Here is a 27,559-nt window from a genome sequence, read left to right on the forward strand (position 1 = left end):
TGTAGCAGTGGGAGATCTCCAGGTCCCACCTGGAGATTGACAACCCTAGGGGAAAGTCAGCTGCACAGCAGGGGGTTGAAGAGAATGGTTTGATGGCTGCTGGGCCAAGATTGGCAACAATAGTTCCCCAGGAGCCCCATCGTAAATGCACCAAACAATTCCTCAAGATTTTCCAAAACACTACTCTGTTTTGGGCTCCTGGGGAACTTTGAAGTAGCACCAAAGCTTTAAGATCTCTCCAGCTGTCACCTGGAGACTGGCAACAGCTTGTCTGGAGTGTGGGCAGCATGGCATTGTATCTGTCCGAGGTCCCCCTCTTCCTCCTCCTCCTCAGATCCCACCCTCAGCAGGCTTCATGCCTAAAATATCCTGGAAGTTTCCAACCTGGAGTTGGCAACCCTATGTCCTGGAGTTCGAACCTGGAGTTGGCAACCATCAGCCAACGTTTATCTGCCTTTCTGTCTTTACAACCCCCCCCACACACACACACACACAGCCTCTGCCTAGGGAGCAGCTGACATCATTCTCCTCTCCCAACTGAAAATTCCAACTGCCTTGGGGGGGTGAGTTTGAGGTGTGGAATGGAGTGTAGTCCAATCAGCTTCCATATGTAAATGACCTTGGAACGCTGGCCGGGACTGCACAAAGCAGCCAATGAACCCAGCCAGTGTCTTCCGAGTGGCAGTTTTTTCGGCCTAACACTAAAGGGGCCAATTTTAGAATTCTGGCACCCAAAACTCTTTTATAATAAGGGAGAGATACCTACTCCCGTGTAATCCTGCCCAGGAATTATGCTAATCATCGGAGTTCTACCTCGGTGTGCTCCCCATTACTGGAAATCTGTTAAGTAGTAAACATAAGTCTCTTTTCTATTCTGGAATTGTGTTTGATTAGGTGTGTGAGAACTGTTGATTTGATGGTTTGTAGGGTTGCCTGCTCTGGCTTGGGAAATAAGTGATATTGTGTGCAACACACTGACATCACCTGGAAGTGACGTAGGCATGTCAGTAACATTGGGGGGGGTGGGGGGGTGACGCGCTGATTTTGGGGGAAACTCTATGGTTTGAGTGCAATTTTTTAAAAAGAGTTTTGCCCAAAAACTAGAGTGTTGCCATCACCGATATGCCTACATCAATTCTGGGTGATGTATGCATGTTGTGGGATGTTCCCTCCCCCTCCTGGAGCACCCCCCAGTCCTCCCACTGGCATGACCATCAGACCTGGCAACCCTACTGATAATACTAGATGTTTGATTTACTGGATGGCATGTGTGTGTGTGTGTGTCCTTTTTAACTTGTTACTTGGGCTGTTGCCACTCTTTTGAGTTGGTTTCACTGCTATTTTCAGAATTATTTTATAGCTGCTGATTTTAAGGCTGCTGTGTACTTATATTGGTTTTTATTGATTTAACAGAGTTGTACAGTCTTAAGGTGACTAACAAAAGATGAACAATATGTTAAAAAATCAATAAAACCAGACAATTCTGATTTTAAAACATAGTAGTACGCCTGTAAACCGCTCTGAGACCCCCTAGGGGTCAAGGGCGGTATATAAATCGAAATGTATGTATGTAAAACCTCATTTGAATAGCTAAAAAAACATTTAGAGCACTGCCACCTCAGAATCTTGATTCAGTGTATTGTAGAAAATATATATTAAATACATAAATAAATGGATACAGTAAGTTGATTTGGGAGAAAGTGTGGTGTAGTGGTCAGAGTGTTGAGCTTGGGTCTGGGAGATGAAGCTCGTTGGGTAACCTTGTTCCATTCTTTCTCAGATTAATCTGCCTCTCAGAGTATAGAGATGAGGATGAAATACAGAAGGGAGAAACATGTATACATCCATGAACTCCATGGAAGAAAGTCGGGATAAAAATACACTTTAAAAAATGTCCCCACCTTACCGCTTGTGTCTAGTAATGTATTGCCTTTGACAACAAAAACTCCATTAAGCTATCATGACTAATAGGTGCTTTTGTTATAATCTCGTAGCTAATAATAGTCGTGGTAGTATTCCATGTAAGGGAAAGGTTGCCTCAGATAACAACAGCCTTGAAACCGCGTCAGATAATAGCAGCCACTTGCTACTTGCCAACAGCGAGAAAAGATCATCCCCAAACCACCAGCTTGGGAAGCTTTACAAAAGTTAGCTCTTCCTTTTCTTTTGGCATACAAATAGATAATGTTTGCATGTGTGGGGAGATGGAATAGTAAAAACTGGTTGTGGACTCATGGTTTTGGAAGACTGGGTTGTGAGTAGGCACCTTGACAGCATTAATCAGTGCGTGCTCCAGTAACATTTTCTCTTCAGTATCACGTCACCTTCAAGTCCTTTCAGAGAAATGAGTATGCAATAACCAGCCTGCAAATTCATAGGTGAGGATTTATTTATTTTGGACATTTTACTGTCTCCTCTACAAGAACCTGCCCAAGGTAGCTTTACAAAATAAACATAATAAAAACAAAGAACAACTCCTTAAAAGATATTAATTGAAATCCAACATTAAAAAAGTCCCTGCACAGCATAAAAATATAGATCAGAATAACAGACCACTGACAGCTTTGAATAACAGTTTCCAGGCTAGAACAGAGTTGTTGTTGTTTTAAAAAACCATCTCCTTAATTAAAAGCCTGTGTGAACAGAAATGTCTTGCAAAGGTGTTTGAAAAAAAGCAATATGGGTGCTAAGCAAGCCTTAAAGGAAAGGGTATTCCATAAAGGAGATGTCACTACTGTCTCCGGTCGCCATGCCACCTGCCTTGCCTCTGAAGACAGGGGCACCAAGAGCAGAGCTTGTGAGGCAGATCTTAACTGGTCAGCTGGACAATATGGGAGGAGGTGGTCTCTCAGGTATCCAGGCCCCAAACCATTTAGGGCTTTAATGATAAGAATCAGAACTTTGAATTGTACCCAGAAATAAATGGCTAGCCAGTGCAGATCTTTAAACAATGTAGTGATACTATCCCTGTATCCCACTTGGCCCCTAAAGTAGCCTGGCTGCTGCATTTTGGATGAGCTGAAGTTTCCAGACCATTTTCAAAGGCAGCCCCATGTAAAGTGCATTACAGTAACCTAACCTGTAATCAGAGTGTGGATAACTGTGGCAAGGTCATACTTTTTGAGGAACTGCTGTAGCTGGCATATCAGCTGAAACTGTTGAAAGGCACTAAGTGCCGTAGAGGAGATCTAGGCCTCCAACTGTAGGCCAGGATCCAGCAGCACCCCTAACCTGTTCCCTCAGGGGGAGAGCAAACCCCCACCAGGAAAGGGTAACTTCTCAGTCCTTGAGCAGCTTTGTCATTGACCAGCTGCACCTCAGTCTTGTCAGGAATGAGCTTCAGTTTATTGGGCCTTATCCATCCTATTACCATCTCCAGACCCCTATTCAGGACTTCCACAGACGCACCTGGCTCAACTGGTAAGGAGGAATAGAGCTGGATGTCAGCTGCATATCGATGGCACCTTACTCCAAATCCCCTCCAGCCCCAGAAACACAAGTGCCTCTACAACTGCACAGGTCTTCTTGACTACCCTGTATATTGGAGGATTGCAGCATTAATGACCTATGCCCATGCATCTTATATGAAAGGTGATGGCACTATATATTTCCCCCCTACTTTGTTAACTGGTCAGGCCTGTTTTATCTCTTCAACAGATAGAGGTTGGAAGATGGAGAGGGTTTCTGATAGCTTTGTTGGGAGTTGGCTGCAGGAAAAAATGTGAAGCATGCAGAATGGAACGGGGGCAGCTGTTATCCATTAAGAGCAGTGGCAACCAGGCAAAGGGAGCTGGCAGGGCTCATTTCACCTGACCTCCTCCTAGGGTTGCCAACCTCCAGTTGGTGTCTGGAGATCTCCTGGGATTAAAACTGATTTCCAGTCAACAGAGATCAGTTTATGGACTCTATGGCATTATACCCCATTGAAGACCCTCCCCTTCCCAAATCCTTCCCTCCTCAGGCTCCAGCCCCCCAAATCTCCAGGTATTTCTCAACCTGGAGCTAGCAACCCTACCTCCTCCCTACAAAGAAAAATGGCTGAGCAAGAACATGAGGGTCCTTCTAGGACATTTCCCCTCCTTAGCATTATGTTGAAAAGAAATAAGGATTTCAACTGTTCTCCTTTTGAGAAGTATAAAGAAGCAGGGAGAATGAAGACCTTTTGAAATAATCGAGGGCCCAATCTAATTTTCAAATATCTCCATCAAGAAACCTACTGATTAGAGTCACTACTTCTTCCTGGAAGATGAAACAGCACTTTTGAATGTTGCTCAATTGATTGAATTACCTGTGCATGATTAATTTTATCGATCTAAGGAATTAGGTAAAATACACATATTTTAAATGGTTTGTTCCACAAAAACTAGATGTAATGTGCTGGTTGGGGGGGGGGTGTTTTTAAACCAAGGCAAGGATGCTAGGAAGCTCCTGCCACCAAGATTTATGTTAACTGTTGTTGTTCATCTTGTACGATGCATTGGTCTGGACTTTTTACTATGCAGACAGATGCAAAGTAAAAACAGAATTCAGAGTGAATTCTTGAGCTGCTCTTCAAGCCTGGTTTCCCAACTGGCTCAGCTGTGAGTCTTGAGACACTCCCTTGCTTGTATCAGGCCAGCTGTCCAGCTTGTCTTTTTGTTTTTTAACAGTGTTGCACACACATTCATTCATCACTATGTTACATTTTTAAATGGCAACTTGAAAAAAAAAACACTGCTGTTGTGGGCAATTTTGTACCTTGTCGGCAACTTTTTGCTCTGTGAATAAATGAAATGCAGTGTCCCCCAAAATGTGTTTTCTGAGGTTTTCAGAGACTTGTTTTTATTTGTCAATTTATTTGCTTCTGGAACTTAGTAGCCACTTTTATCTAAAATCTCCCAAACTTAAAACAAAGTATTAAACCAAAGAAGTAAAAATTACTTTTCTGTTCAAAAGAAAACAAGCTAACTTTTAAATCCAGCAGCTGTTTACAAGCCCTGGCAATAAAACCCACATTTAAAGTAATGTGTAAGAGCCTACCACCCATCAGAATGATCTGAAAAGACCTCTATGAATATAACTGAAGCCTTGCGAATATTGAGATCTAGAACCTTATTTCTGTAGGGTCACCCAGTGTACTATTTCGACCACTGTAGAATTGTGACTGACAAACAAGCAAAATAGGCCCGCCAGTGCATGACATTATTCTAGGGCAAAGGTCTGTTCAGAAGTTCCTTGGCTGCTAAATGCTGCCCATGCCCATCTCTAATACAAAAAAGGTCACATTTTATATTGTCCTGAGTTACGATTGCTACAATACTCCATACCCGTTTGTACAGATGGCTCTCTTGCTCTATAAACCCATTTCTCACTATTAATTTAGCCACACAGCTGGCTGTCCAGTTTACTAACCATCAAAGAAGAGGTTGGAAGAAAACTTCCTAACAAGATTAGGGTGGGAAGTGGGTGAGGGGGAGTAGATCCTCTAGAAATACAGAAATTCCTGGCCTGTTTATTTGGCAGGGTCCCTGCAGGAAGGAGGTAATAGTTACCAGATCAGAAGTTCCTAGGAATTTGACTAGAGTGCAGGGAATAAAAGCTATGAATGTATGGATGTTATATAGACATGGAAAATCACGCATTGCCTAATGCACACGGAATGGTGACATGTTGATTTAGCATTTGCACAGGAATAATAGTGCAGGTCTAAGAAATTCTCACATTAAAAGGGGAAGTCATGAAGAATAGCTAGTAAAGAGTTGATGTTAGTGAAATAAGGCATTATTTAGTTAGAAGATGGACCATGGGTCTGTCTTAATATCAAGTCATTTCCATATATCTTTAATTTGGACTGCTGATAACCTTAGCCGAGTCTCATAGCTGCCTGTGGGTGGATGGGAGTTCCTCAGTCCTCTGGCCCTTGCAATCCGACTGATTATTTATTGTAAGACTGTCAGCAGAGCACAATTGGCGGAGCTGTGGATTAGTCAGAGAGCAAATCATTTGCATGGAAATGAGACCCTTTGGGATTGCCACTCAACAGTTAGCTGGCTGATGTACAGGCTCCTAAAACCCCTTGATAATCCTCTGGCTCTACCAGTAACCTGAAACTGACTAGAGGGTATTTTACAAAGGAATAACAACTCCTTAAAGGAAATATTATTCTGTCAAGATAGTATGGAGCATTGTGAAGTAAATCCAGATGTGGTCGAGACAGTATTACAGCAACTATAACCTTTTCCTTGTTTAAACACCAGCCACTTGGTTCACCAAAGTTAACTAGCGAGGGTGCAGGGGTGCGGGGTTGTCTTTATTTTTTAAAACAGGAAAATGAGTTCTTCTCTCAGATGGTTTAGATCAGATTGCTTATTTTTTCCTTATCTGATAAATACACTGAAATCTGGTTTATTTATGGAAGTAAATACACGTCCTGCCTTTTAGAAATTACCTTTCAAAGCCATGTGAAAGAAATGCTGCTCTCAGTCTCTTTTTATAAACTGTTTATTCTTTCTCTCGCTTTTTTGTTTTTGAAGAAGATGCCAAAGGAAATGAGATCCTTTAAATATTCGAAGTGTGCTTTGAAGTATACAGCTTTCTCATGAACTTTCTCTGGTTAAGGTTACAAGATATCCCACAGAGTAATGTTTGATCAGTGCCATGGCTTGGTCAGACCCAAACAGCTGAACTGGTTTGCCTTTGAGAAGTATATCATGATCTTCAAGATCACAGAGAAGTTGTGCATTGGAGGGGTGGTTGTAGTGCTTTGAAAATCATGAAAAACACAAGGGCACTGCTGGATCAGGCATGGGATCATAGAATCACAGAGTTGGAAGGGGCCATACAGGCCATCTAGTTCAACCCCCTGCCTAGTCCAGGATCAGCCTAGAGCAGTGGTGGCGAACCTATGGCATGGGTGCCAGAGGTGGCACTAAGAGCCTTCTCTGTGGGCACGCGTGCCATTGCCCCAGCCAGGCCCAGACCATCATTAAAGTGTCGAATTCTCTGCCAAATAATTTTAAGTAAATGAAAGCATTTGGGATTGCTTTCCTTACTTTGTTTGGATCATCTTAAGTTAATGTATGAGTTGTTTTTTCTAAAGTAAAACCTCAGTATTCAGGTTAAATTGCCGTGTTGGCACTTTGCGATAAATAAGTGGGTTTTGGGTCGCAGTTTGGGCACTCGGTCTCTAAAAGGTTCGCCATCACTGGCCTAGAGCATCCCTTGTGTGCTTAAAGACTGCCAGTGAGGAGGAGCTCACCACGTCCCTAGGCAGCCAATTCCAGTGCTGAACTACTCTTACTGTAAAAAAGTTCCAACAGTGGCCTGACACAAGTTAAGGTTTGCCAGCCTCCAGGTGATGCCAGGACATCTCCCAGAATTATAACTATCTCAGAGATCAGTTTCCCTGGAGAAAACGGCTGCTTTGGAGGGTGGCCTACATAGCATAATACCTTGCTGAAGACTTTCCTATCCCCAAACCATGCCCGCTCATGCTCCAGGGCTCTGCCCCCCAAATCTCCAGGAGTTTCCCAACCCAGAGTTGGCAACCTTACCAGAGGTGTCAGGAACACTTACTATCTTAGCCCTACCCATTTGTCTCTCAGCATCTGGAATACAGGGGCATATCTCTTCTGAACACAGATGTTCCTTTTAGCTATCATAGATAACAGCCACTCACAGGCCTTTGTCTAATTCCTCTTTAAAGCCTTCTAAGCTGATGGCCATCAGTCACCACATGTTGTGGTAGTAAATTCTCTAAGTTCCATAAGAGAATGACACACACACAGAGTCTCAGCCATCTCTGCATATGTACTCATATGAGGCCCATATAAATGTGTCTTTATCCTGCCACATCCTTGTGATTTCTTCCCACACCACTGTGGTAATATTTGGAACCCCTAAACCCTGTGGGCAAGGTCAGTCAAGCAGGTTCTGGCTGAGCGATGAATGAGCATGAGTGGAAACCAGCCCCCACCCGTGTCAGGATTCTAAACGTTTCCATGGCGGCAGCGGAAGACGCTACAGGGAAGTGGACTCTTTATGGAAACATACCATGAGCAGGATGATCACAGTATAGCTGGCAGCAGGTTGCTCAGCCCTGTCGCGGCTCAACTGAAGCCACACAATATGTTTGTCCAACTGTATGTTTCTGAGAACGGGTTGGGTCTACTATGAACCACACCAAAAAGAATTGTCTGAACTGGCCACTGGAGTAAATTGTACATCCCTTGTCATCAAGAGAGGTAGTAGGTTTAAACATTTTTATTTGGTTTTAATTTGTAATGTTTTACTTGTAAACCGCTTTGAGGACAGGCAGGGTATGTATAAATAAATAAATAAATAAATGGGGCACATCCTCCAATAGAGCTCTGAGTCATTGCCTTGTGCTACCCTTACAGGTTGATGTATAGCAGGGGTTGTAAGGACCTCCCTCACAGAACTATATTATACTAGAGGCAAATCCATTTTGACAACTTAAAAAGTAGGCTTATATATGATGAACAGCCTTTGCCATATAGCGTATTTCCTGCAAACTTTTAAAAAATGGCTCTGTTCAAACAACTGTGAAGTGCTGCCATAAGCAGATGAGCAGACAATATAACTGTTTCCTGCTTTGTGCTGACTTGTTGGTTGATCAAAGCCACTCTGTCCTTACAAAGCACTTGCTGAAATCATCAGGTTGGACTCTGCGCAAGTGGAAAAGTCACTGAGTGAGCACAGACCTTCAGTTTAGGTAATATGGTGTTAATAAACATGGTTTTCTGTGTTCAGTTTCCCATGCACATCCTTTATATAGTTGGAAAATATTATGGACAGCTATCAACTGTGATTCCACTGAGGCACAGGTTAAAAAAGGCACAATGTGTGGCACCAGCTACAGAATTTAGCTCCTAGCTCTCATACTTCAAAAAGCCAGTTTCTAGCTCTAAGATCTGCTTGAAAATGTGTGACTGGTGATATGACAGAAGAAGAAGAAGAGATTGGATTTATACCCCGCCCTTCACTTGGAGTCTCAGAGCGGCTTACAAACTCCTTTCCCTTCCCCTCCCCACAACAGACACCCTGTGAGGTGGGTGGGGCTGAGAGAACTCTTGAGAGAAACTGCTCTTTTTCAAGGACAGCTGTGCCAGAGCTTGTGACTGACCCAAGGTGACATCAGCAGGTGCAAGTGGAGGAGTGGGGAATCAAACCTGGTTCTCCCAGATTAGAGTCCACACACTTAACCACTACTACTACAGGGGAACTGCTGAATGTTTCCATTGGTCAGGGATGGGGCTTCAGTGCTATCTGTAGCCCCTTGCCCCTCCTCAGCAGAATCATTTAGGCAAAGTTTTTAGTTATGAATTTTTTTTAGTCACAAAGCTTTCAGAAGCATCAAGGCCCACATTTGCCTTAAAAAAAACCTGTCACATTTTACTGAAGCCTAGAGGAGCTGAGGACAGACGGACATGAATTCTTTAGAAGCTCTGCATTGAGTTTTACTTAATAGAAGTCCTTTATTATTGTCCTTCTACAGTGTCTTTCCTTCACCTTCTGATCTGCCTGACTCCATGGTACTGACTTTATCCTTCCATAATAATGCTCTTATTATGCCAGTCACAGCCATGAACACTTCCTTAGAAGAACCCATTTTGGACAGCAGCCTCTTGGGAGGACTGCAAAACTTCAAATTCTTCATGAAAAGTGTGTGAACTTGAGCCAAACTTGAGATGAATGTGGCCCATAGAATTAGAAGAGGGGATGAAGGAGGGAGACTGGGCATCCCCATGTTATTTTAAAATGTGTCTGAAGACATAGGAAAATAATAAATGGAACATTTTCCCAAAGGAAAAAGATGTGGTCACTTGAATGGTTTAAAAATTAGGATTTATTTCCATCTACTACTTTGTTTATTAAATAGATGTATTTAAAATATTTTCATCCCACTACCGCAGGCAAAACACCAGAGGTAGATTATGAAAGTAAATGAAAAAAACAATAGTAAAATTAAACTAAAACAACTGACACCAGCAAACTTATTTACAATATTGCTTCAGTTTGAAGCTCTGAGTGTTATTGTTTTGCTGTTATCATGTTGCTTTTATTTTTTGTAAATCTACGTAAAAGTCCTTAGATAATTTTATACTTGCATATTAAAAAGTTGTATGCAAATGAACAGTGCAGTAGTTGGGGTGTTGCTCTAGCTCAGTCCCAATTTTAGACAATTCATAGAGATCTCGTATTCATTTACTGGTTTCAACCCTACGGCCACATAACATCAGCAGAATACACACAGGAGGATATTAAAGAGCAACAAATTAAAACCAAATAACACTCTCAGAAAATAAATTCATCTCTGCAGAAAACAAGAGCCATTTCAAATGCAGTAACAACTTCACAAAACAGGTCGATCCAAATCACAATTGATAATGTGTGCTTTTAGGTTGCTACTAGGTAAAGGTAAGGTAAAGGTTTCCCTTGCTTGAAAGCCAGTCGAATCTGACTCTAGGGATGCAGTGCTCATCTCCGTTTCCAAGCCAAAGAGCCAGTGCTGTCCGAAGACATTTCTGTGGTCATGTGGCTGGCATGACTAGATGCCGAGGCACACAGAAGGCTGTTACCTTCCCACCAAAGGGGTACCTATTTATCTACTTGCAATTTCTTGCTTTCGAACTGCTAGGTTGGCAGGAGCTGGAGCCAGAGATGGGAGCTCACTCCGTCATGCGGCACTAGGGTCTTGCTGAACTACTGACCTTCCATTCTGCAGTTCGGCATCTTAACCACTTGAGCCACCGCAGCCCCTCAGGTTGCTACTACAGAGATTCAAATGAATTTACATTTGGAGAAGCAGTGTGTTGGGGTTTTTTGAGGGATTTTCCCCAGAGGATTGGAAATATCCTGAAATCCAGTTCAGATAAGACAGAGCAGTTGATGGTGGACAGCCACCTAGAAAAAATAGGTGGACATCAATTTTGGATGGGGCCATGTTCCCTCAGAAGGAGTAGGTTTACTGTTTGGAGCTGTTTCGAGGTCTGGCTTTGCTTCTTGATGGCTAGGTGGCAGCTGTGGTCACAAATGTTCCCGCACCATGACTCATGGAGCATCAGCTGTACCCTTTGCAGGAAAATGGGGATCTAGTTTTGTGATACACGTTGTGGTATCCTTAAACTGTGACTATTGTAATGCAGTCAACACGGCACTGTCTTAGAAAAGTGTTTGCAAATTTCAGATGGTCCAAAATGTGGTAACAAGGGTACAGAAAGGAGCTGCAGTGGCTCAGAGGTTAAGACGCTGAGCAGTTTGGCAGTTCAAGACCTGAGCGCCACATGACAGAGTGAGCTCCCATCTCTGGCCCCAGCTCCTGCAACCTAGCAGTTCGAAAGCAAGAAATTGCAAGTAGAGAATAGGTACCACTTTGGTGGGAAGGCAACAGTGTTGAATGCACCTTGGCATTTAGTCATGTTGGGCACATGACCACGGAAATGTCTTTGGACAACGCTGGCTTTTCGGCTTGAAAATGGAGATGAGCACTGCCCCCTAGAATTGGATTCAACTAGCTTTTGAGCAAGGGAAACCTTTACCTTTTGGGTACAGAAATGTTACGCATCTGCATTGGTTACTACTGTATTTTGTGGCCCAATTCCAAGTTCTGATATGGACCTTTAATGCCCTAAGTGACCTGATGAGCAAATCTCTTAAGATTGCCAACTAGCCTGGAGAAAAATGTCCTGTCCCTTTAGCAGAGGCTTAATGTTTGGAAATTGGCAGTTGATGCTTTTCATGACATTGAGGTAAAATAACACTGGCTGGTAAATATGCCTGTATTAAAGGGATAGGGGGAAAATCCCTGGCCAGTTAGCAGCCCTATCCTACATGTGTTCTAAGATCATTTGAGAAAGGCGGTTATGGTTCCCTCATTCAGACAAGTACAAGGGGGACAGATTCCTGAGGCTCTGTGATGGCACACGCTGTCTGTGGAAATCTCTCCCCAAGGGGGTGTGTCCATGCTTGGAGTTTCCCCAGAATTACAGCTGATCTCCAGGCTACAAAGATCAGTTCCCCTGGAAGAAACGGCAGACTTCAGAAGGTGGACTCAAAGGATCCTGCTGAGCTCCCTTCCCCATCCTGAGCTCCACCCTCCACCATCCTGAGCACTGCCCTCAGATCTCCAGGAATTTCCCAAGCGAAGCTTACAACACTAGGTGTAGCTGCTGACTCACGTCTGAAGACAGGTTCAGAACTTTCTTCTGAAAAGCTTTTGAACTTTGGGAATGGGTGGGATTGTGCACCTTGGTGTTTCATCTTCTTGCTTTCAGTTTGGTTTGCTGGTGTAGTGGTTAAGTGCACAGGAGAACCAGGTTTGATTCTCCACTCTTCCATTTGCAGCTGCTGGATGACCTTGGGCAAGCCATAGTTCTGTCAGAGCTGTTCTTGAAAGAGCAGTTCTCTCAAAGCTCTCTCAGCCCCACCTACCTCACAGGGTGTCTGTTGTGGTGAGGAGAAGGGAAAGGAGATAATAAGCAGCTCTGAGACTCCTTCGAGTAGTGAAGGGCAGGGTATAAATCCAATCTCCTCCTCCTCCTCTGTTTTAATTGCTTTTAAAATTATGTACGCAATTGCAAGAGCCTGTATGTTGAGTAAGCAGGTTAAAAATGTCAACATTCATGAACAATGGACTAGATGCCTAGGGAGATTCTTTTCGTTAGATCTGAGAGTGTTTGCTTAAATATCAGTGGTGATTGATTTCTCTTACATCCCTCACATGCAGTTCATGAACCATTTCTTCTAGCAGCACAATACTAACTGGAAACATAAGAGATTGTCTTGTATCAGATCAGACCATTGATCCATCTCATGGGATCGTGCAGAGCCCCCAGTCCTGCATTGTGAGAGCCATTTAAATGGAATTTTTAAATTTTATTTTTGCAATTTTTATCCTGCCCTACCTTGTAAGCAGGCTCAAGGAGGCTTATATCATGTTGTAAAACCGTAAACAATTCCATAAAGCAACAGTACATTAAGACATTAATTACAACATGATTAAAATTTTAGGCAAGTAATTTAAAATGTACCTATACCTAATGACAGCTCAGTGGTTAGTTCCATTCCAGTGTATGCTGAGCTCATGATAGGATGGGTAGTGGATAAGTCTGATGGAATTAAATCCACCGTATCTGGTGCCCAAGATGTAGATGGTGCCATGGAGCACTTGAAGTAGGGAAGGCCAATGTTATTTGACATCTGCTGCCCCAACCAAAGGCCTGGTGGAACAGTTCCATTTTACAGGCCTTGCAGAACTGTAACAAATCCTGCAGGGCCCACTCCCTGGCCCTGGTTGAGGCAAGGCAGATGTCTTTTGGGTCGAGGACTGCTTAACCGCTGGTCTGAAGAGTGCAAGGCTCTTCAGGGCATATATGGGGAGAGACAGTCGTGCAGGTATACTGGTCCCTGGCCCCATAGAGCCTTAAAGGTTAGTATCATAACCTTAAACCTGACTCAGTACTCAAATGGCAACCAGTGCAGTTGGTGCAGCATTGGCTGAATGTGCGCCCACACAGATGTCCCAGTTAGCAGCTGCACCACTGCATTTTGTACCAGCTGAAGCTTCTGGATCAGGTTTAAGGGTAGGCCTGTATAGAGTGAGTTGCAATAATCAAGCCTGGAAGTGATGGATTACTGTCGGGAGGAAAGGTAGGAGACCAGCTGCCTGACCAGCCAAAGACGATACAAGGCTGATCTGGCAATGTTGGTGACCTGGGCCTCCATAGAAAGGGAGGCATTAAGAATCACTCCCAAACTCCTCACCATCGGCACTAGCATAAATGACATCCCACCAAGGGCTGGGAGTTGGATTCCTGCATCCATCCCCCCACAACTCAAGTTTCAGCTGGCTGTGTTGTAACCAGTCAGCCACAGCCCCTAACACCCTAGCCAAGATGTCCAGGGCGGAGTCCATCCGTCCATCAACAGATACAGCTGGGTGTCATCAGTGTACTGGTGACAACTCAGCCCAACCCTCCCATATTAACCGGGTGAGGGAGTGCATATAGATGTTCAACTACATTGGGGAGAGGATTGCCCCTCGTGGGACGCCACATACCATAGGGTAACGTGGTGAAACCCTCTCCCAAAGCGCCACCCTCTGTCCCCAACAATGGAGTTTTAGTCTAGGAACTTCTGAGAGCAAAGCATTGCTAGTGAACTATATAGCTTCATAAGCAATCATAAGCAATTCTGTGAAGCTTCCAAAATAATTCTAATCTAATCAAAGGCTGTGTTGAGGTGAATCAGGCACCATGAGATGTTTTCTAGGAGTGGGTGTTTCTAATCCCTGTTATCATTCATATCTGATTTGATACAGAGGAGAATTTTTATGTTAGTAAATAAATGTTTAGTGCAATCATACTGCCTTTTGACGTGGCTTCCAAGATTGACGCTCATACAGTAAATGATAACATTTTAAAATCGGCATCATAAAAAAACCCCCAGCAGTAAATACATTATGATAAAAGGACTGCAGAAGTAGACTTAAAGCAGTATTAAATCATGTTAGAATAATACAACAGCAGTAAAAAAAAAAATTGGGAATAAAGTATCTACTTGCGTCCAAATGGACACTTATGTCTAGTGAAATAATGGGAAGATACCTCCTCTGTTCAGCTTTTGAGGCAATACACTCTTTTCTGTGGCCTCATTCTTGCAGAGGGCAGGTGGGGAGCTTGCAGGATTGAATGCTCCTTCATAAAGTAAAGTCCTTGGACACAGAGCACTGGTGCGGTTAGCCGGAAGGCTAGTCTGGACCCTTCCTCTCTGACCTCTATGCATGGATTTTTTAGAATGGAGAAGCGTTCAGTCCTGTGAGCCCCAGCTTTCAGCCTGAAGTCCAGAATCAAGTTTTAATGTCCCCAGCTTTGGAGAGGCTTGTCAACCTGAGCAAATGAGGAGCTGACACGTCTCTGGAAATATTGGTATGAACAAAGAATTTTGGAGGTGGATATATCATTCTTTTTGAAGAGGAGTGTGTATGCAATCTGGGGTCTGATTCTCTTGTTGCCTAGACAATGTTCATGCTAGTGAAAAATTACTTCTTTGGGGTTCAGTCACATGTTACCTCAGCAAACCTGTGAATCTCTGAATCACACAGGTTCACAGTGAATGTGATCCTCTCCATTCCAGCCTCAGGATGTGGAGGACACTGTTGTCAGAAGGAGGAATAATGAGAGCTACCACAGCAACACTGAACAAACTGTGGAGGGGGTAATTTTTTGGCAAATATATCAGTGAGCAAAGAATGTGGACTCAAACCTGTGACAAGGGTTGTTAAACTGAGGTAACTTCGTTTCATCAAGGCCGTAATTGAACAAGGGCTTATTGCTTGTCATCAAATCGTGTAGTTAATGTGCTGCTCTTGCATATGTGGACTCCAGTGGATTTAGGCCTGGTTTTTAGCCAACGACATTCTTATGCAGCCACAGGAAACCCCGCAGACCAGTCAGCTTTGCAACCAGGCTCTAAGCACAATGTTCATGAAATCACTGGCGTTGCTCTAGCAACATTCTTATCAGGTGGCTTAATCTCAGTTGCATAATCCTCTCCCATTGTGTGCTGTTTAGCAGCCAAATAATGGAAAGCAGGCTAAAGAGGATGAGAGGAAAGGTATCTCCTCAGGGAAAATGTGCAAAATCAGTAGTTTTAGAATGCAGCTTCACTTTGGTACTTCTGTAAAGAGATTTCCAGGTCAGATGAGCTGCTGGATCCTAAATAACAATTTATTTGTTTTACTTCATTTATCCCCTACTTTCCCCACAATGGAGACCCAAAGTGACTTACAATGTTTTTCTCCCTTTTATGTTCACAACAGCCCTATGAGGTTGGTTAGGTTGCAAGTGCATGACTGGCCTGAGGTCACCTAGCACACTTCCATGGCACAGTGAGGATTCAAACCTGGGTTTCCCAGATCCTTTCTCCTTTTATAGTAGAGTTTGAGCATCCTTTTAACCATCTCTGAACTACATAAAAAGCTTTGCTTTTACAGGTAAATGCCAATGAAAGGCCAGTGGCTTTTTATCATAGTCTTGTTATTTTAAAAGCCAAGCACACTAACAAGAGTTAAAATACTGTTAAAAGAGATGCATATTTTTGCAATGCTGAAGGCATCAAACCATGCTTGGAAAAAATCCAAATGGCATCTCACCGGAGTATATTGCAGTTTGTTTCAGAATTTGAATTGATCACAGGGAAACTTGGGGGGGGGGGGGCTTTGCTGTGGCTGTTGAGAAAATGGAAAACTATTTCCTTTGTCAGTAGGTGGCATCAGTTAGCTAGAGCAAATGACAGAGAAAGAGAAACGACAGACAGAATTTCGGTATGCCAAATCTGTCAAAATTCTGCACCAGTGGATAATGATAGCAAAGGGGGGAGGAAGATATTAGAAGATGGAGCTCTCTTACAGGGCTGGCTAAGCATCTGCCTTACCCTGGGTCTTTGGATTAACATGCTACCTCCCTGTACATCTACCAGCTCGCTAAATTATCAAGAAGTATTTCCCTGATCTGACACCGGAGATCATAATTAAATCATCAGGACTATCAAATGGCAACACTTTATCTGGACTGTAGCACTTTAGACAGCAGGTGATGGGGGTGGGACATGCTTGCATCCTCTCCTATGTGCATAAAACATTAGCATGTGAAGTAGAAGGATTCAATCTAGCCTTCCTCTTTGCTAGTTTTCTATGACACACTTTGTGTGTTTAGGAATTAACATTCAAATAGGTAATGCAAGGATTCTGCTGAGTGCATAAACTAGCTCTCAGGTTAAATGGAGAAACAAGATGTTGATTTTGAGGGACAGACTAGGAAGTTAACAGGGCACAGGAGCAAGCCAAGATGAGTGGGTCCCATAGGGATACAATCCAGCATTGCAGGGACCACAAAGCTCAGCCCTAGCCAGCTACACTAATGATGCGCCTCAGCTTGCCATTGCCTCCTTGCCTACCTCCACCCACTGGTGGCAGTGCAGTAAGAGGCAACTGGTGGGTCAACACTGACCATAGCTGCTGCTGAAGGGTCCAAGCCAAGTGGTCCCTGTGGTGGTGGGCCAAGCTACTGGAGCGTGGCTCGGCTTACTCCTGGCTGCTAGCCCTCCAGGAACGTCCTCTGTAAGTTAAATAACCAGTCTGTCCCTGTGCATCATGCACACAAAGCATATGCTCCCACACTGCCTTACTACAATGAGATTTGAACATATGGTGCTACCTTAAACTGAGTTATACAACCCTTTTTAGTCTTTAAGGTGCTCCTGGACTCCTGCTCTTTTTTTCTGCTACAAACAGACTGACATGGCTACCCATCTTGATCTATCTCCTTTGGTCTAGTAGTTTTTTGTTCCTGATACTTTATGTTTTACATAATTCTTTAAGTTTTACATAATTGGGTAGGGTATAAGCTACTGTAATAGTGCTGTCTTTAAAAAACCATTTCCATCAGTCTATGTGATGCCTTTAAGCATAAACAACAACAACAAAAAAGGCTGTCCATGCCAAACAATGGATTTTAGGATCTACATTTTGAGGGAGGGAGACAACAAAGGGCATGGAGGAGAGGTAATGAGCAACCAAAGCCCTCTTCAGATGCCATGAGCACGTGTACCAGACGTAGGGCTGCCAGGTCTTACCTGGCTTTCAGCAGGGGGCTCCTGGGTCTGTTCCAGGATCTTCTGAAATGTGCACAATGCGCGCACCATGATGACATCACCGTGTTGCTGCTGTCAGGGTGACATTTTAGTTTTTGAGCAAAACCCTATGGTTTGAGCCCATTTTTACCATAGAGTTTTGCCCCAAAACTAGAGCATCACCCCTGATGTTGGCAACTTGATGATGTCACTTCCAGGTGATGTAATTATGTCATGTTGGGGGCCATTTGCGAGTGGGTTTCTTCCTACCAGCCAGTTGGCTGGTGGCGGAAAGGGACCCACGGAAGCAGGGGATCCCCTGCCCAGACTGGGGACCTGGGAACCCTAACCAAAAGCCTTCCAACTGTTTATCTTGAGAGTGCACACTGCCCATGATCCACCCAATATGCAGGGTGACCATGTGGTTTGAAAGGGGAAATGAGTGGATTTTGCATATATGTTCAGCCTCTATATATGCTGGGGGTTTTGGTATTCTAGTTTGCATGTACTGAAGTGGAACATCTACGTGTTGCCCTTTTTAGCAAACATGATGGCTGTGTTTATCAGGAGGATTTGCGTGTGGTAGCCACTAAGGGATGAATGTGTTCAAATGCAGTTGTTGTTTCAGCTGTGTGTAAGGAATAAGGCTGCAGCCTCCCGGGGGGGTGGTGTCTTGGCCAATGGCTCACATGGGCAGCTTCCCTAAGCCCCACTCCAGGGGCCCCCAACCACCAGCAGCCCTGCCCCCTGAAGGAGAGGGGAAAGAAGAGGGAGGAGCCTGCCTCATCTGGGGCTTGGGCAGCTAGCTTCTGCCATCAGCAGCAGCTCTCATCCACCTTGCGCCAGATGAGATCCAGCCCTGGCTTGGCCCCTGTAGGGTGCTGGTGAGTGGTGGCAATAATTCTGGGCCCCCATTCTGGATTTATTGCCTAGGGCCCCAGAATCACATAAAGTGCAATCCTAAAGACACTTTGCTGGGAGTAACCTCATTTGCAGTAGGATTCTGAATAGACCTGTTTAGGATTGCTCCCAAAGACTGCTCTTGTGTATAGTCTGTGTATGCTTCACTTGGGTGTAATGCCTACTGAATCCAGTGGGAAATTGCCAAAGAAACATTGCTTGGATTGGGCTATAAGGATTTACGCCAAGAGCCTCAGTATAGAGGTGTGTTGAGGAGGGATTTGAAGGGTAAGAAAGAGAGATGGTACCATGCTGGTATTCTAGGAGGAAGAGTTACATATAGGGATAAAAGAGTGTGCTATCTTTAGATATTGCTTGGGTTATTTCCTTTGTATGTAACTTAACAAAAACAAATCTCCCTACTCTGAAATGTGGTTTTTCTTAAATACTGGACGTAAATGTGAATTTCTAGACTGTTCGGAAAAGACCAGTATAACTGGCAATCCAAAGAGAAATGCTGGGTACAGCTGTTTGTACTGCAACACTTAATTGTTCAAGGGGATTTTGTTTTCTGTGTTAATCATTGTCTGCCGTTTTCAACTGTTGCACTCATGGCTATCATGCTACATGACAATGACTGCAGTATGATAATGACTGCACAAACAGAAAAGGCAAATAGCACAGGTTTGATTTGCATATACAGCAGGAAGGGGTGGTAGAGTCCTGAAGAGCTGAAGCAGACAGTACCAACTCAAACTGCTGGTGGGGGACATTATCTGTATTTCAAAATCTATGCAAGTAGGAAACTAGCACATCAGGAAAAAAGGGTTTCTACAACTGACCCCTGTTAATTCTGTGCTACATTTCTATTTGTAGGGAGCCTTGGGTTATATGAACATATGAAGCTGTCCTATAGGGAATCAGACCATTTGTCTATCAAGGGGCGTGACCAGACATGAGGGTGTCCATGGGTCAGACTGGGGGATGACATCGCCATTTTAGAGCCTAATGCAGTGAGAACAGGCACTCTTGCCCCTCCTCACAGCCTTCCCTGCTGTGGCTGTTTTGGAATTTGAAAAGGCATGTGGGGAAGAACAAGAGCATGGCAGGACTAGGGACTCTTGTTTCCCCTCCACATGCCTTTTCATGGGGGGGGGGAGTGTAGCCATTTAGGTTCTTGAAAAGGTGTGGGGAGGAACGAAGGCACCTCTTCCTGCCATACTCTCAGCCCAATCAAGTTCAGGCCTTTGCGGATTTTTAAAAATTGCTTGCGTTAGACTCTAAAATGGCAGAGGCTTCCCTGGGTCCAATCCGAGGATGCTGTCATGTCTAGGTGCAGGTCAGTATTGTTTACTCAGCCTGGCGGTTGCTCTCCAGGGTCTCCAGCAGAGGTCTTTTGCATCACCTGCTACCAAATCCTTTAACAGGAGATGCTGGGTTTGGAACCTGAGACCTTCTCCATGCCAAATGGATGTTCTACCACTGAGCCTGTTTTTTACATGTATGTAAGATGAGCATTCAACAGCTTAATCATACAGCAGCAGTCTGAAGCGATACAGCCCCTTTTACCATCCCAAGAGTAATTTCCACCTTATTCTGCTGCATATGTAGATCTGGCTCCAGTTCATATGCACAATATATTGCACAATGGCTCTTAAATGTCCGGAACAATCCAAAGGCTGTCTCCTAGGAGCAGCATTTGGGGGGGGGGCATTTGGGGCTGCAGCAGGAAGGGGGGAGGTGGGAAAGTAGGGCTTCATGGGCAGAAATCTTCCTCCCACAGTAGAGCACATGTGGATCCAAGCCTGTATCTGCGCGTGTGTGTTTGTGAGTGGAAACATGGAAACATTTTAGTCATTCATCATTATTTTTCTTCCCTTACAGAAGATCTTTTTAAGTAGTTGCTGATGCCGAGGCTAGCTTGAGAAGTTCCAAGATGACGACCACTGTAGCAACAGACTATGACAACATCGAAATCCAGCAGCAATACAGTGATGTAAACAACCGCTGGGATGTTGACGACTGGGACAATGAGAACAGCTCCGCACGACTGTTTGAGAGGTCTCGCATCAAAGCCTTAGCAGGTAGGCGGTTCGTTACCCCTTTGAGAAGGTACTTCAAGTGGGCCAGATGATTTAATTTTTACCCTTTCGTATAATTTCACACCTCTTGTGCAAATCTGACTGCTTATTGTCTTAACCTACTGAGGGCTCTTCTGTTGCCTTTAATTTTTAGTACTTTGATTCAAATGTTGTTTGCTGCTTTGAATCAGGGTAGAAATATTTTAATTAATAAACATCATGAGACATTGTTGCAGTTATTCATTTTTACTATACTGGACATAAGCTGGGGCAATAGAGATGTTAGGTAAATTCCAGAAGGGTCGATTGGGAAGCAGAGCTATTGATTTTCCTAGTTTTATCAGTAGTGGTCTTTAAAGAGGAGTGAAATATAGAGTGGCGAAATTTGTACCTATTTATGTAGGATAGGGAAAAGTGCTCTGTAATTTACTCCTTTCTTCTTATACACTAGAAAGACTGATGAGATGTTAGTCTCCAGAACAAGAGTTAATGGGTACTACATGTTTAGTTTCTCTGTGCTTTGCTCTTTCAAAAGGGCTGTAATTGTTGTTCATGCCTTGAGGGTTGCCAGGCCAGCCAAAATAAGGTTCAGTTGGGAAAAAAACATCTCAAGTCAAACATGCATTTTAAAGCTAAATGTTTCTCTACCGGGTGTTACTTTACCTGACAGAAAATTTCAGGAAAGACGTTTCTTTTCAGTATAGCGTTTGCAGAATGTAAGCAAATGGAGTTGGTATTATAATGGAGTTGGTATGATGGAACATAATTGTAATAAGATATCACTTTCACTGGAGAATTCACTGGATATTCACTGGAGAAGACCCTGATGCTGGGAAAGATTGAAGGTCAAAGAAGACGGGGACGGCAAAGGATGAGATGGTTAGACAGTGTCATAGATGCAACGAACATGAAATTGAACAAACGTCTGAGGACGGCGGAAGACAGGAAGGCCTGGCATGATCTGGTCCATGGGGTCGTGAAGAGTCGGACTCGACAACAAATCACTTTGGAGCTTGCCACCACTTTTGTTAGGACTCAGCCATATGTTCCTTTTGGATATAGTAAAGCTGTCACAAGTCATGAGAACAAATCACTGAGTCCTTGGCTTGAGTGTCTATCACTTCACTATTGCGCTTCAAGGAGACTGAAGATGTCCTGGTATGGAATAAACTACAATTTGTTATGATGTCTGAATGGGCAAAACAACTATAGTTTGTCTCCCCCCACCCCAAACCAGAATTCTAAGCCAGGATTAAAACTGTGCTTTAGAATCTTGCTTTGTAGGCAAGAGCCACGGTTTGTTGTATTTCCCGAATCATATGTCAAACAGCTGCATTTTGTCCCAAAGTAGAAATGCTGAAGTCTCTATGGCATGTGTGAAGAGAGGAGGGAGGGGAGGGTACACATGATCCCAAAGATTTCTAGCTCACTTTTTGTGTGATTTAATATGGTGATTGCCAGTGTGTATGCCTTTGCATTTGTGTCAGTTGACAGGGAAATGGAGAATCTTCGCAGTGTGGATGCAGCCAGGGTCCTCATATCCTGTTTGCATGCTTCTTGGAGGCATCTGGATGTCTAGTGTGGTGGACTACATGGACCAGCAGTCAGATTCAGCAGCATTCTTCTTATGTTCTTGCAGATCTTTTATTTTTTGGCATGGTTGAGTGTGGCATGGTGAAAAGTGATGGTGAAAAGGAAATGATGGAGCTGCAAAGGCAGAATCTAGAAGGCCATTAATTAAATTGGTGTGTCCATCAAAGGAAACTTAACGGAAAATACTTAAGCAGCTTAGGTTGCACCTAAGTTCTGTCACCAAAGGGTCCAAGTCTCGTCCCGTAGGTGTTAGCCCTTGCGGGCATTCTCTTACAACTGGCAAGTTTGTTTATTGTTTAATTACATTTTTATACCTGTCTCCCAATTAAAAATCTTGCGGAGATCTCCAGCTCATAAAACACTAAGGCTTGGATTCAGCCATGCATAAGTGGAAATATTACACAGACTTAGTGCAGTTCCACTTGTGCAAGGTCTTGTGCCAACACATAGCATTAATACCTGGTGTATTATAGCATAGTGACCAAAAATTAGGGGATACAATAAATTTGACTTAGTACAAGTGGCTAATGCAGTCTTTTTCTTGCATTTCTGCTTTCAGAAGACGACTAATGCAAGCAGAAGTTTTGCACTGGGTCCAACCCAAGGAATACAGTGTTACAGTAAAATACAGTGAAAACCAAACAATAACTACTGCATCAAAATCAGACTAAAATACCAATCCTATAAACAATTAGCAGCAATAGGGGCATATCCTTATTAAATACAGTTGCAATCAAGCGAAGGCTTCAGTTAAAAAACAGCGGAAATCCAACAAAGCGTCAAAAACATGGCAGCAAGGTCAACAATTCATTAATGCCTAGAGAAACAAAAAAAAAATGTTGAACCTGGCACAATGGTCAGGTGCCACTACAGAAAATGCCCTGGGTTTAAGGGCTACGCACTGTACTGCTGAAGGTGGGGGGAACAAGGAACAGGGCTTCCGGTGATGAGCATAACTCTTGAGCGGCCTCATATGGGACTAGGCAGTCTTTTAGATACCCCAGCCCCAGAGCATTTGGGGTTTTAAACAATTGTGATTTTGAACTGAGTCTGGAAATGTACTGGCAGGCAGCAAAGATCTTTCAGCACTGGCAAGATATGTTGCCAGTATAAATGGCTGTTAACAACTTTGCTGCTGCGTTGTGGATTAATTGAAGTTTCTAAACTGTCTTCTGAGGCAGTCCCTCATAGAGCACATTGCATAATCTAATCTGGAGGTGATCAGAGCTTGGATAGTCATGGCCAAACCACAGTTCTAAAGGTAGGTGTACTGGTAGGGTTTGTCAACTACAGGCTGGGAAATTCCTGGAGATTTGGAGGTAAAGCCTGGGGAAGGAGTGGTTTAAGGAAAGGAGGGATCTCAGCAGGGATATAATGCCATAGAGTCCACTCTCCAAAGCTGCCATTTTCTCCAGGGGAACTGAGCTCTGAGGTCTGGAGATCAGTTGTAATTCCAGGAGAGCTCCAGCTGCCTTCTGGAGTCTGGCAACACTGTGCACCAGCCCAAGCGTGACAGTGTGCGGAGATGCATTTAACCACTTTCCCACTGCAAACCTGGCCCCACCACAGCCCAAACAGGCTGTATCCATCCTCTTTAATTGGCACTTGCTTTGTGAAAATGCCTGCATTTGCAGAGTTGCAACCCCCCCCCAAATCCTGGGAATGTACCTGTAGGAGTTTTAAATTTATCACAAGATCAGTGGCCCTGATCTGAAGGTGGAAGCATCCTTCTCAGCTTCTGACCCTGGGTTAAAACAATGTTTTCATTAGCTTGCTACAGATGTATATCTTGAAAATGCCTTCAAGCACATAAATCAGTTGTGGACTGTCTGAGTTCTTAAACCCCCCCTGTCTGCAAAGTCCAGTCATTTTGTATCATTTGGATGCAGCTATCCAGTTTCAATGCCAGTAACATTAATTTCACTGTCCTATGGGATATAGAGGGGGAAATTACTTCCCCCCCCCCATGCCATAATCCATTATCTTGGCGGCAGTTGCCTTCTTCTTGAATTGGAACCCCCCCCCAAAAAAATAATATTGAAGCATGTCCCTTAATAATGAAATAAGGTGCTTTGGTCGCAGGTGGCCATGTTCCACCTCATTGTCACTATGCCAATGATCTACCTTGCCTTGCTGGGGCATTTTGTTGGTCGCTTGCAACAGGTGACACGTGATGCAAGTATTGCTTGTGTAGTAAAAGTATATCTATTCAGTCAACTTCCTTTTGCTGCTTTGGGGCAATGCCCTGCATTGTCCTTCCAACTCACTCTGTAAATGATTTCCCAAATCTCATGGTAGCATGCCGACATTCCTGACCTCTGAACAAAATGCCTCAGTGGCGTGAGCAATGCTGCGAGGTGGGTCTGTGCCAGCTCAAAAGGCACTGAGTCTCTCTCAGCCTGTTTGCAAGCGACATAGTGTCAAACACAGCCTAGCGCCCCCAGTGGCAACCATCAAAACCACACACTCTGCTCCCTGGCCAAGTGAAAGAGGTTGCTCTTGTTGGAAAGCATGGGAGAAACTATGCTTGAGGATGTTGGTGAGCAAAAACCATGGCCATTAGGAGAATCAGGGGATGAACTGTAATCCTTCTGTTCTACCTCGGGGACCCAAACTAACCAGCTGTTTGAGTAGAATATGTGCTTGAACCCCAAAACCCTCTTCAGTCACAGAAGGGACTAGAGAAGTTCATCTATAAAGCCTTCTTTGTATTCAGACCTTCATCTAAGGAGCTCAGGAAAGTCTAAATGGAAATTATCATTTTTCCAGGCATTTTAAATCTGAATTCAGCCCTCATCTGGATAGCCCAGGCAAGCCCGATCTTGTCAGATCTCGAAAGCTAAGCAGGGCTAACCCTGGCAAGTACTTGGATGGGAGACCTCCATGCCCCAGTAGGAGTTGCCAGAGGTCACCATGACATCTAGGCATGGGCACACAACCACACAACCACAAATCTGAATTTATAAATAGCCCTGAGTGACAAAGGAAAGGCAGGGTATGAATATTTTAATAATACATACATACATAACCACCTTATTAACTTGCAGGACAATCGTAAACAGAGTTATACCCTTCTTAAACCCATTAATTTCAACAAACTAAGAACAGGGAATCTCTCTTTAGGATTGTGCTATTAATTACATAAGGATATCTATGTATTCATTCACATTTATTCGGAGTGGGGGATACCTATGTATTTATTCGCATATCTGCCTGTTCATGTGTAAAAAAGGAGGTCTGAAGTATTTTTTCATGCAGAAAATGGAACATGCAGGTGAGAAGAGCTAAACTTTACCATCTCCCCTGCTTTACTTCTCTGCACCATGTTCTTTGAAGCATTTTTCTTCCAGTCTCCCCTGCCCTGTGTCTAATTTGGCCCTATTGTTTTTTTTATTTACTGCATTTCTACGTCATATTTCTCCCTACTGGGAACCAATAGCATCTTATATTATTCTCCTCTTCTCCATTTTATCCTCACAACAACCACCCTGTGAGGTAGGTTAGGGTGAGAGTATATGGCTGGCTCAAGGCAACCCAGTGAGAGGGAGGATTTGAACCTGGGTCTCCCAGATCCTAGTCTGACACTCTAACCACTATACCACATAGGGTCTCTTGTGGTATTTTACTGGCTTTTAATTTATATTTATTGTATTTTATTGTGTTGTAAACTACCTTGGTGACTCTTTAGTTGAAAGGCTGTCTATAAACTATTTTTGCTTTTGGTAGCCCATTTCCAATTAATAATTCTCCTGTCTCTCATTTATTTTCTGTTGTAGTCTGCACCAATGCTCCCTCTAAGCTGTGGAGTCTTGTTGTGAGCAAAAATTCTACTTTGTGAGCTACTGGCATTAGAGTTGTGTGTGAGTGATTTGGCTACTGCATAAATTAGTTTGCTCTGGAGCCCTCCTTCCTGAGCTAAGGCAAAAATGTGTGAGCCAGAGGCTCAAAAACTGTGAGCTAGCTCACACTAACTCAGCTTAGAGGGAACACTGGTTCTTTCTAGTTCCCTCTCTTCTAATTTACCAGTCACAGTGAGTGGGTTCTGCTGGCAACTATCATCTGTAAATTCCACACATTTGTATAATTTCTCCTTTGTATATAATTTTAAGAGGCCCACCACCCAGAGTTACTGCTAAATCACTGCTTCTCTGTCGTCTCCTCTCCAGGCTAAACATACCCAGTACCTTCAATCATTCCTCATAGGACTTGGTTTCCAGACCCCTCACCATCTTTGTTGCCCTTCTCTGGACATGTTCCAGCTTGTCTATATCTTTCCTACATTGTGGTGCCCAAAACTGAACACAGTACTATAGGTGAGGTCTAACCAGAGCAGAGTAAAGTGGTACCATCACTTCGCGTGATCTGGACACTATACTTCTGTTGATACAGCCTAAAATCGCATTTGCCTTTTTAGCAACTACAGCACACCGTTGACTTATGTTCAGTGTGTGGTCTACTAAGACCCCTAGATCCCTTTCGCACATACTAGTACCAAGACAAGTCTTCCCCATCCTATAATTACGCATTTAGTTTTTCCTACCTAAATGCAGAACTTTACATTTATCCCCACTGAAATTCATTTTATTTGTTTTAGCCCAGTTTTCCAGCCTGTCAGGATCATCCTGTACTCTGTCTTCAACCGTATTTGCTACCCCTCCCAATTTAGTATCACCTGCAAATTTACTGAGCATTCCCTCTATCCCTTTATCCAAATCACTGATAAAGATGTTGAACAAAACAGGTCCCAGGACAGATCCTTGAGGCACTCCACTTGTCACTCCTCTCCAAGAACATGTGAAGCCATTCACAAGCACTCCTTGGGTGCGATCTGTCAACCAGTTACAGATTCACCTAACAGTCACAGGATTCAAACCACATTTTTCCAGTTTGTCAAAAAGTAGCTTATCAAAAGCCTTACTGAAATCAAGATAAACCATGTCTACAGCATACCCCTGATCCAGCAAGGTAGTAACTTTCTCAAAAAAAGAGATACTGGCCCCGATCACACGCACAATTAGCCGCGCAAGAGGGACGAATTTTGGGCGGATTATACAGGCACAATCACATGGAAACATCTGGCAAGTGTGGCGCACCTGTCTCCAACTCGTAGCATATCGCCGAAGATCCAGAGTTAAAAAATACCTGGAAAAGTCTTCTATCAAAGGGTTGCGACGGGCCGCTGATGGACTTCCCTCGTGTGATCGCTCCAGCGTGCTCCTCTTGCCTCATTGGAGCATGCCAGAAACACCCGCCGACATGAAAAAATCTGCTTCACCGCCGTTGCATCAGATCACATAATAGCGGGGCAAATTGTGATGGCGCAAAGAGCCACGCCTCCATGCCGCATTATCTGG

At 43.7% G+C, this 27,559-nt stretch overlaps 1 protein-coding gene across 3 annotated transcripts in view; it reads left to right on the forward strand.

Moving 5' to 3' along the window:
• SPTBN1 (spectrin beta, non-erythrocytic 1) overlaps positions 1-27,559 on the forward strand; it is a 258,319-nt gene that overhangs the window by 55,537 nt on the left and 175,223 nt on the right. For all 3 annotated transcript variants that reach the window (XM_015421214.1, XM_015421216.1, XM_015421215.1), the window contains exon 2: positions 20,416-20,615. In XM_015421214.1, the coding sequence (XP_015276700.1) occupies positions 20,468-20,615 (148 nt within the window). In that variant the 5' untranslated portion in view covers positions 20,416-20,467. The remainder of the gene's footprint in view (positions 1-20,415; positions 20,616-27,559) is intronic.

This window comes from Gekko japonicus, unplaced genomic scaffold, assembly GCF_001447785.1.
Source record: "Gekko japonicus isolate JY-2015 unplaced genomic scaffold, Gekko_japonicus_V1.1 scaffold261, whole genome shotgun sequence".
NCBI lineage: Eukaryota > Metazoa > Chordata > Lepidosauria > Squamata > Gekkonidae > Gekko > Gekko japonicus.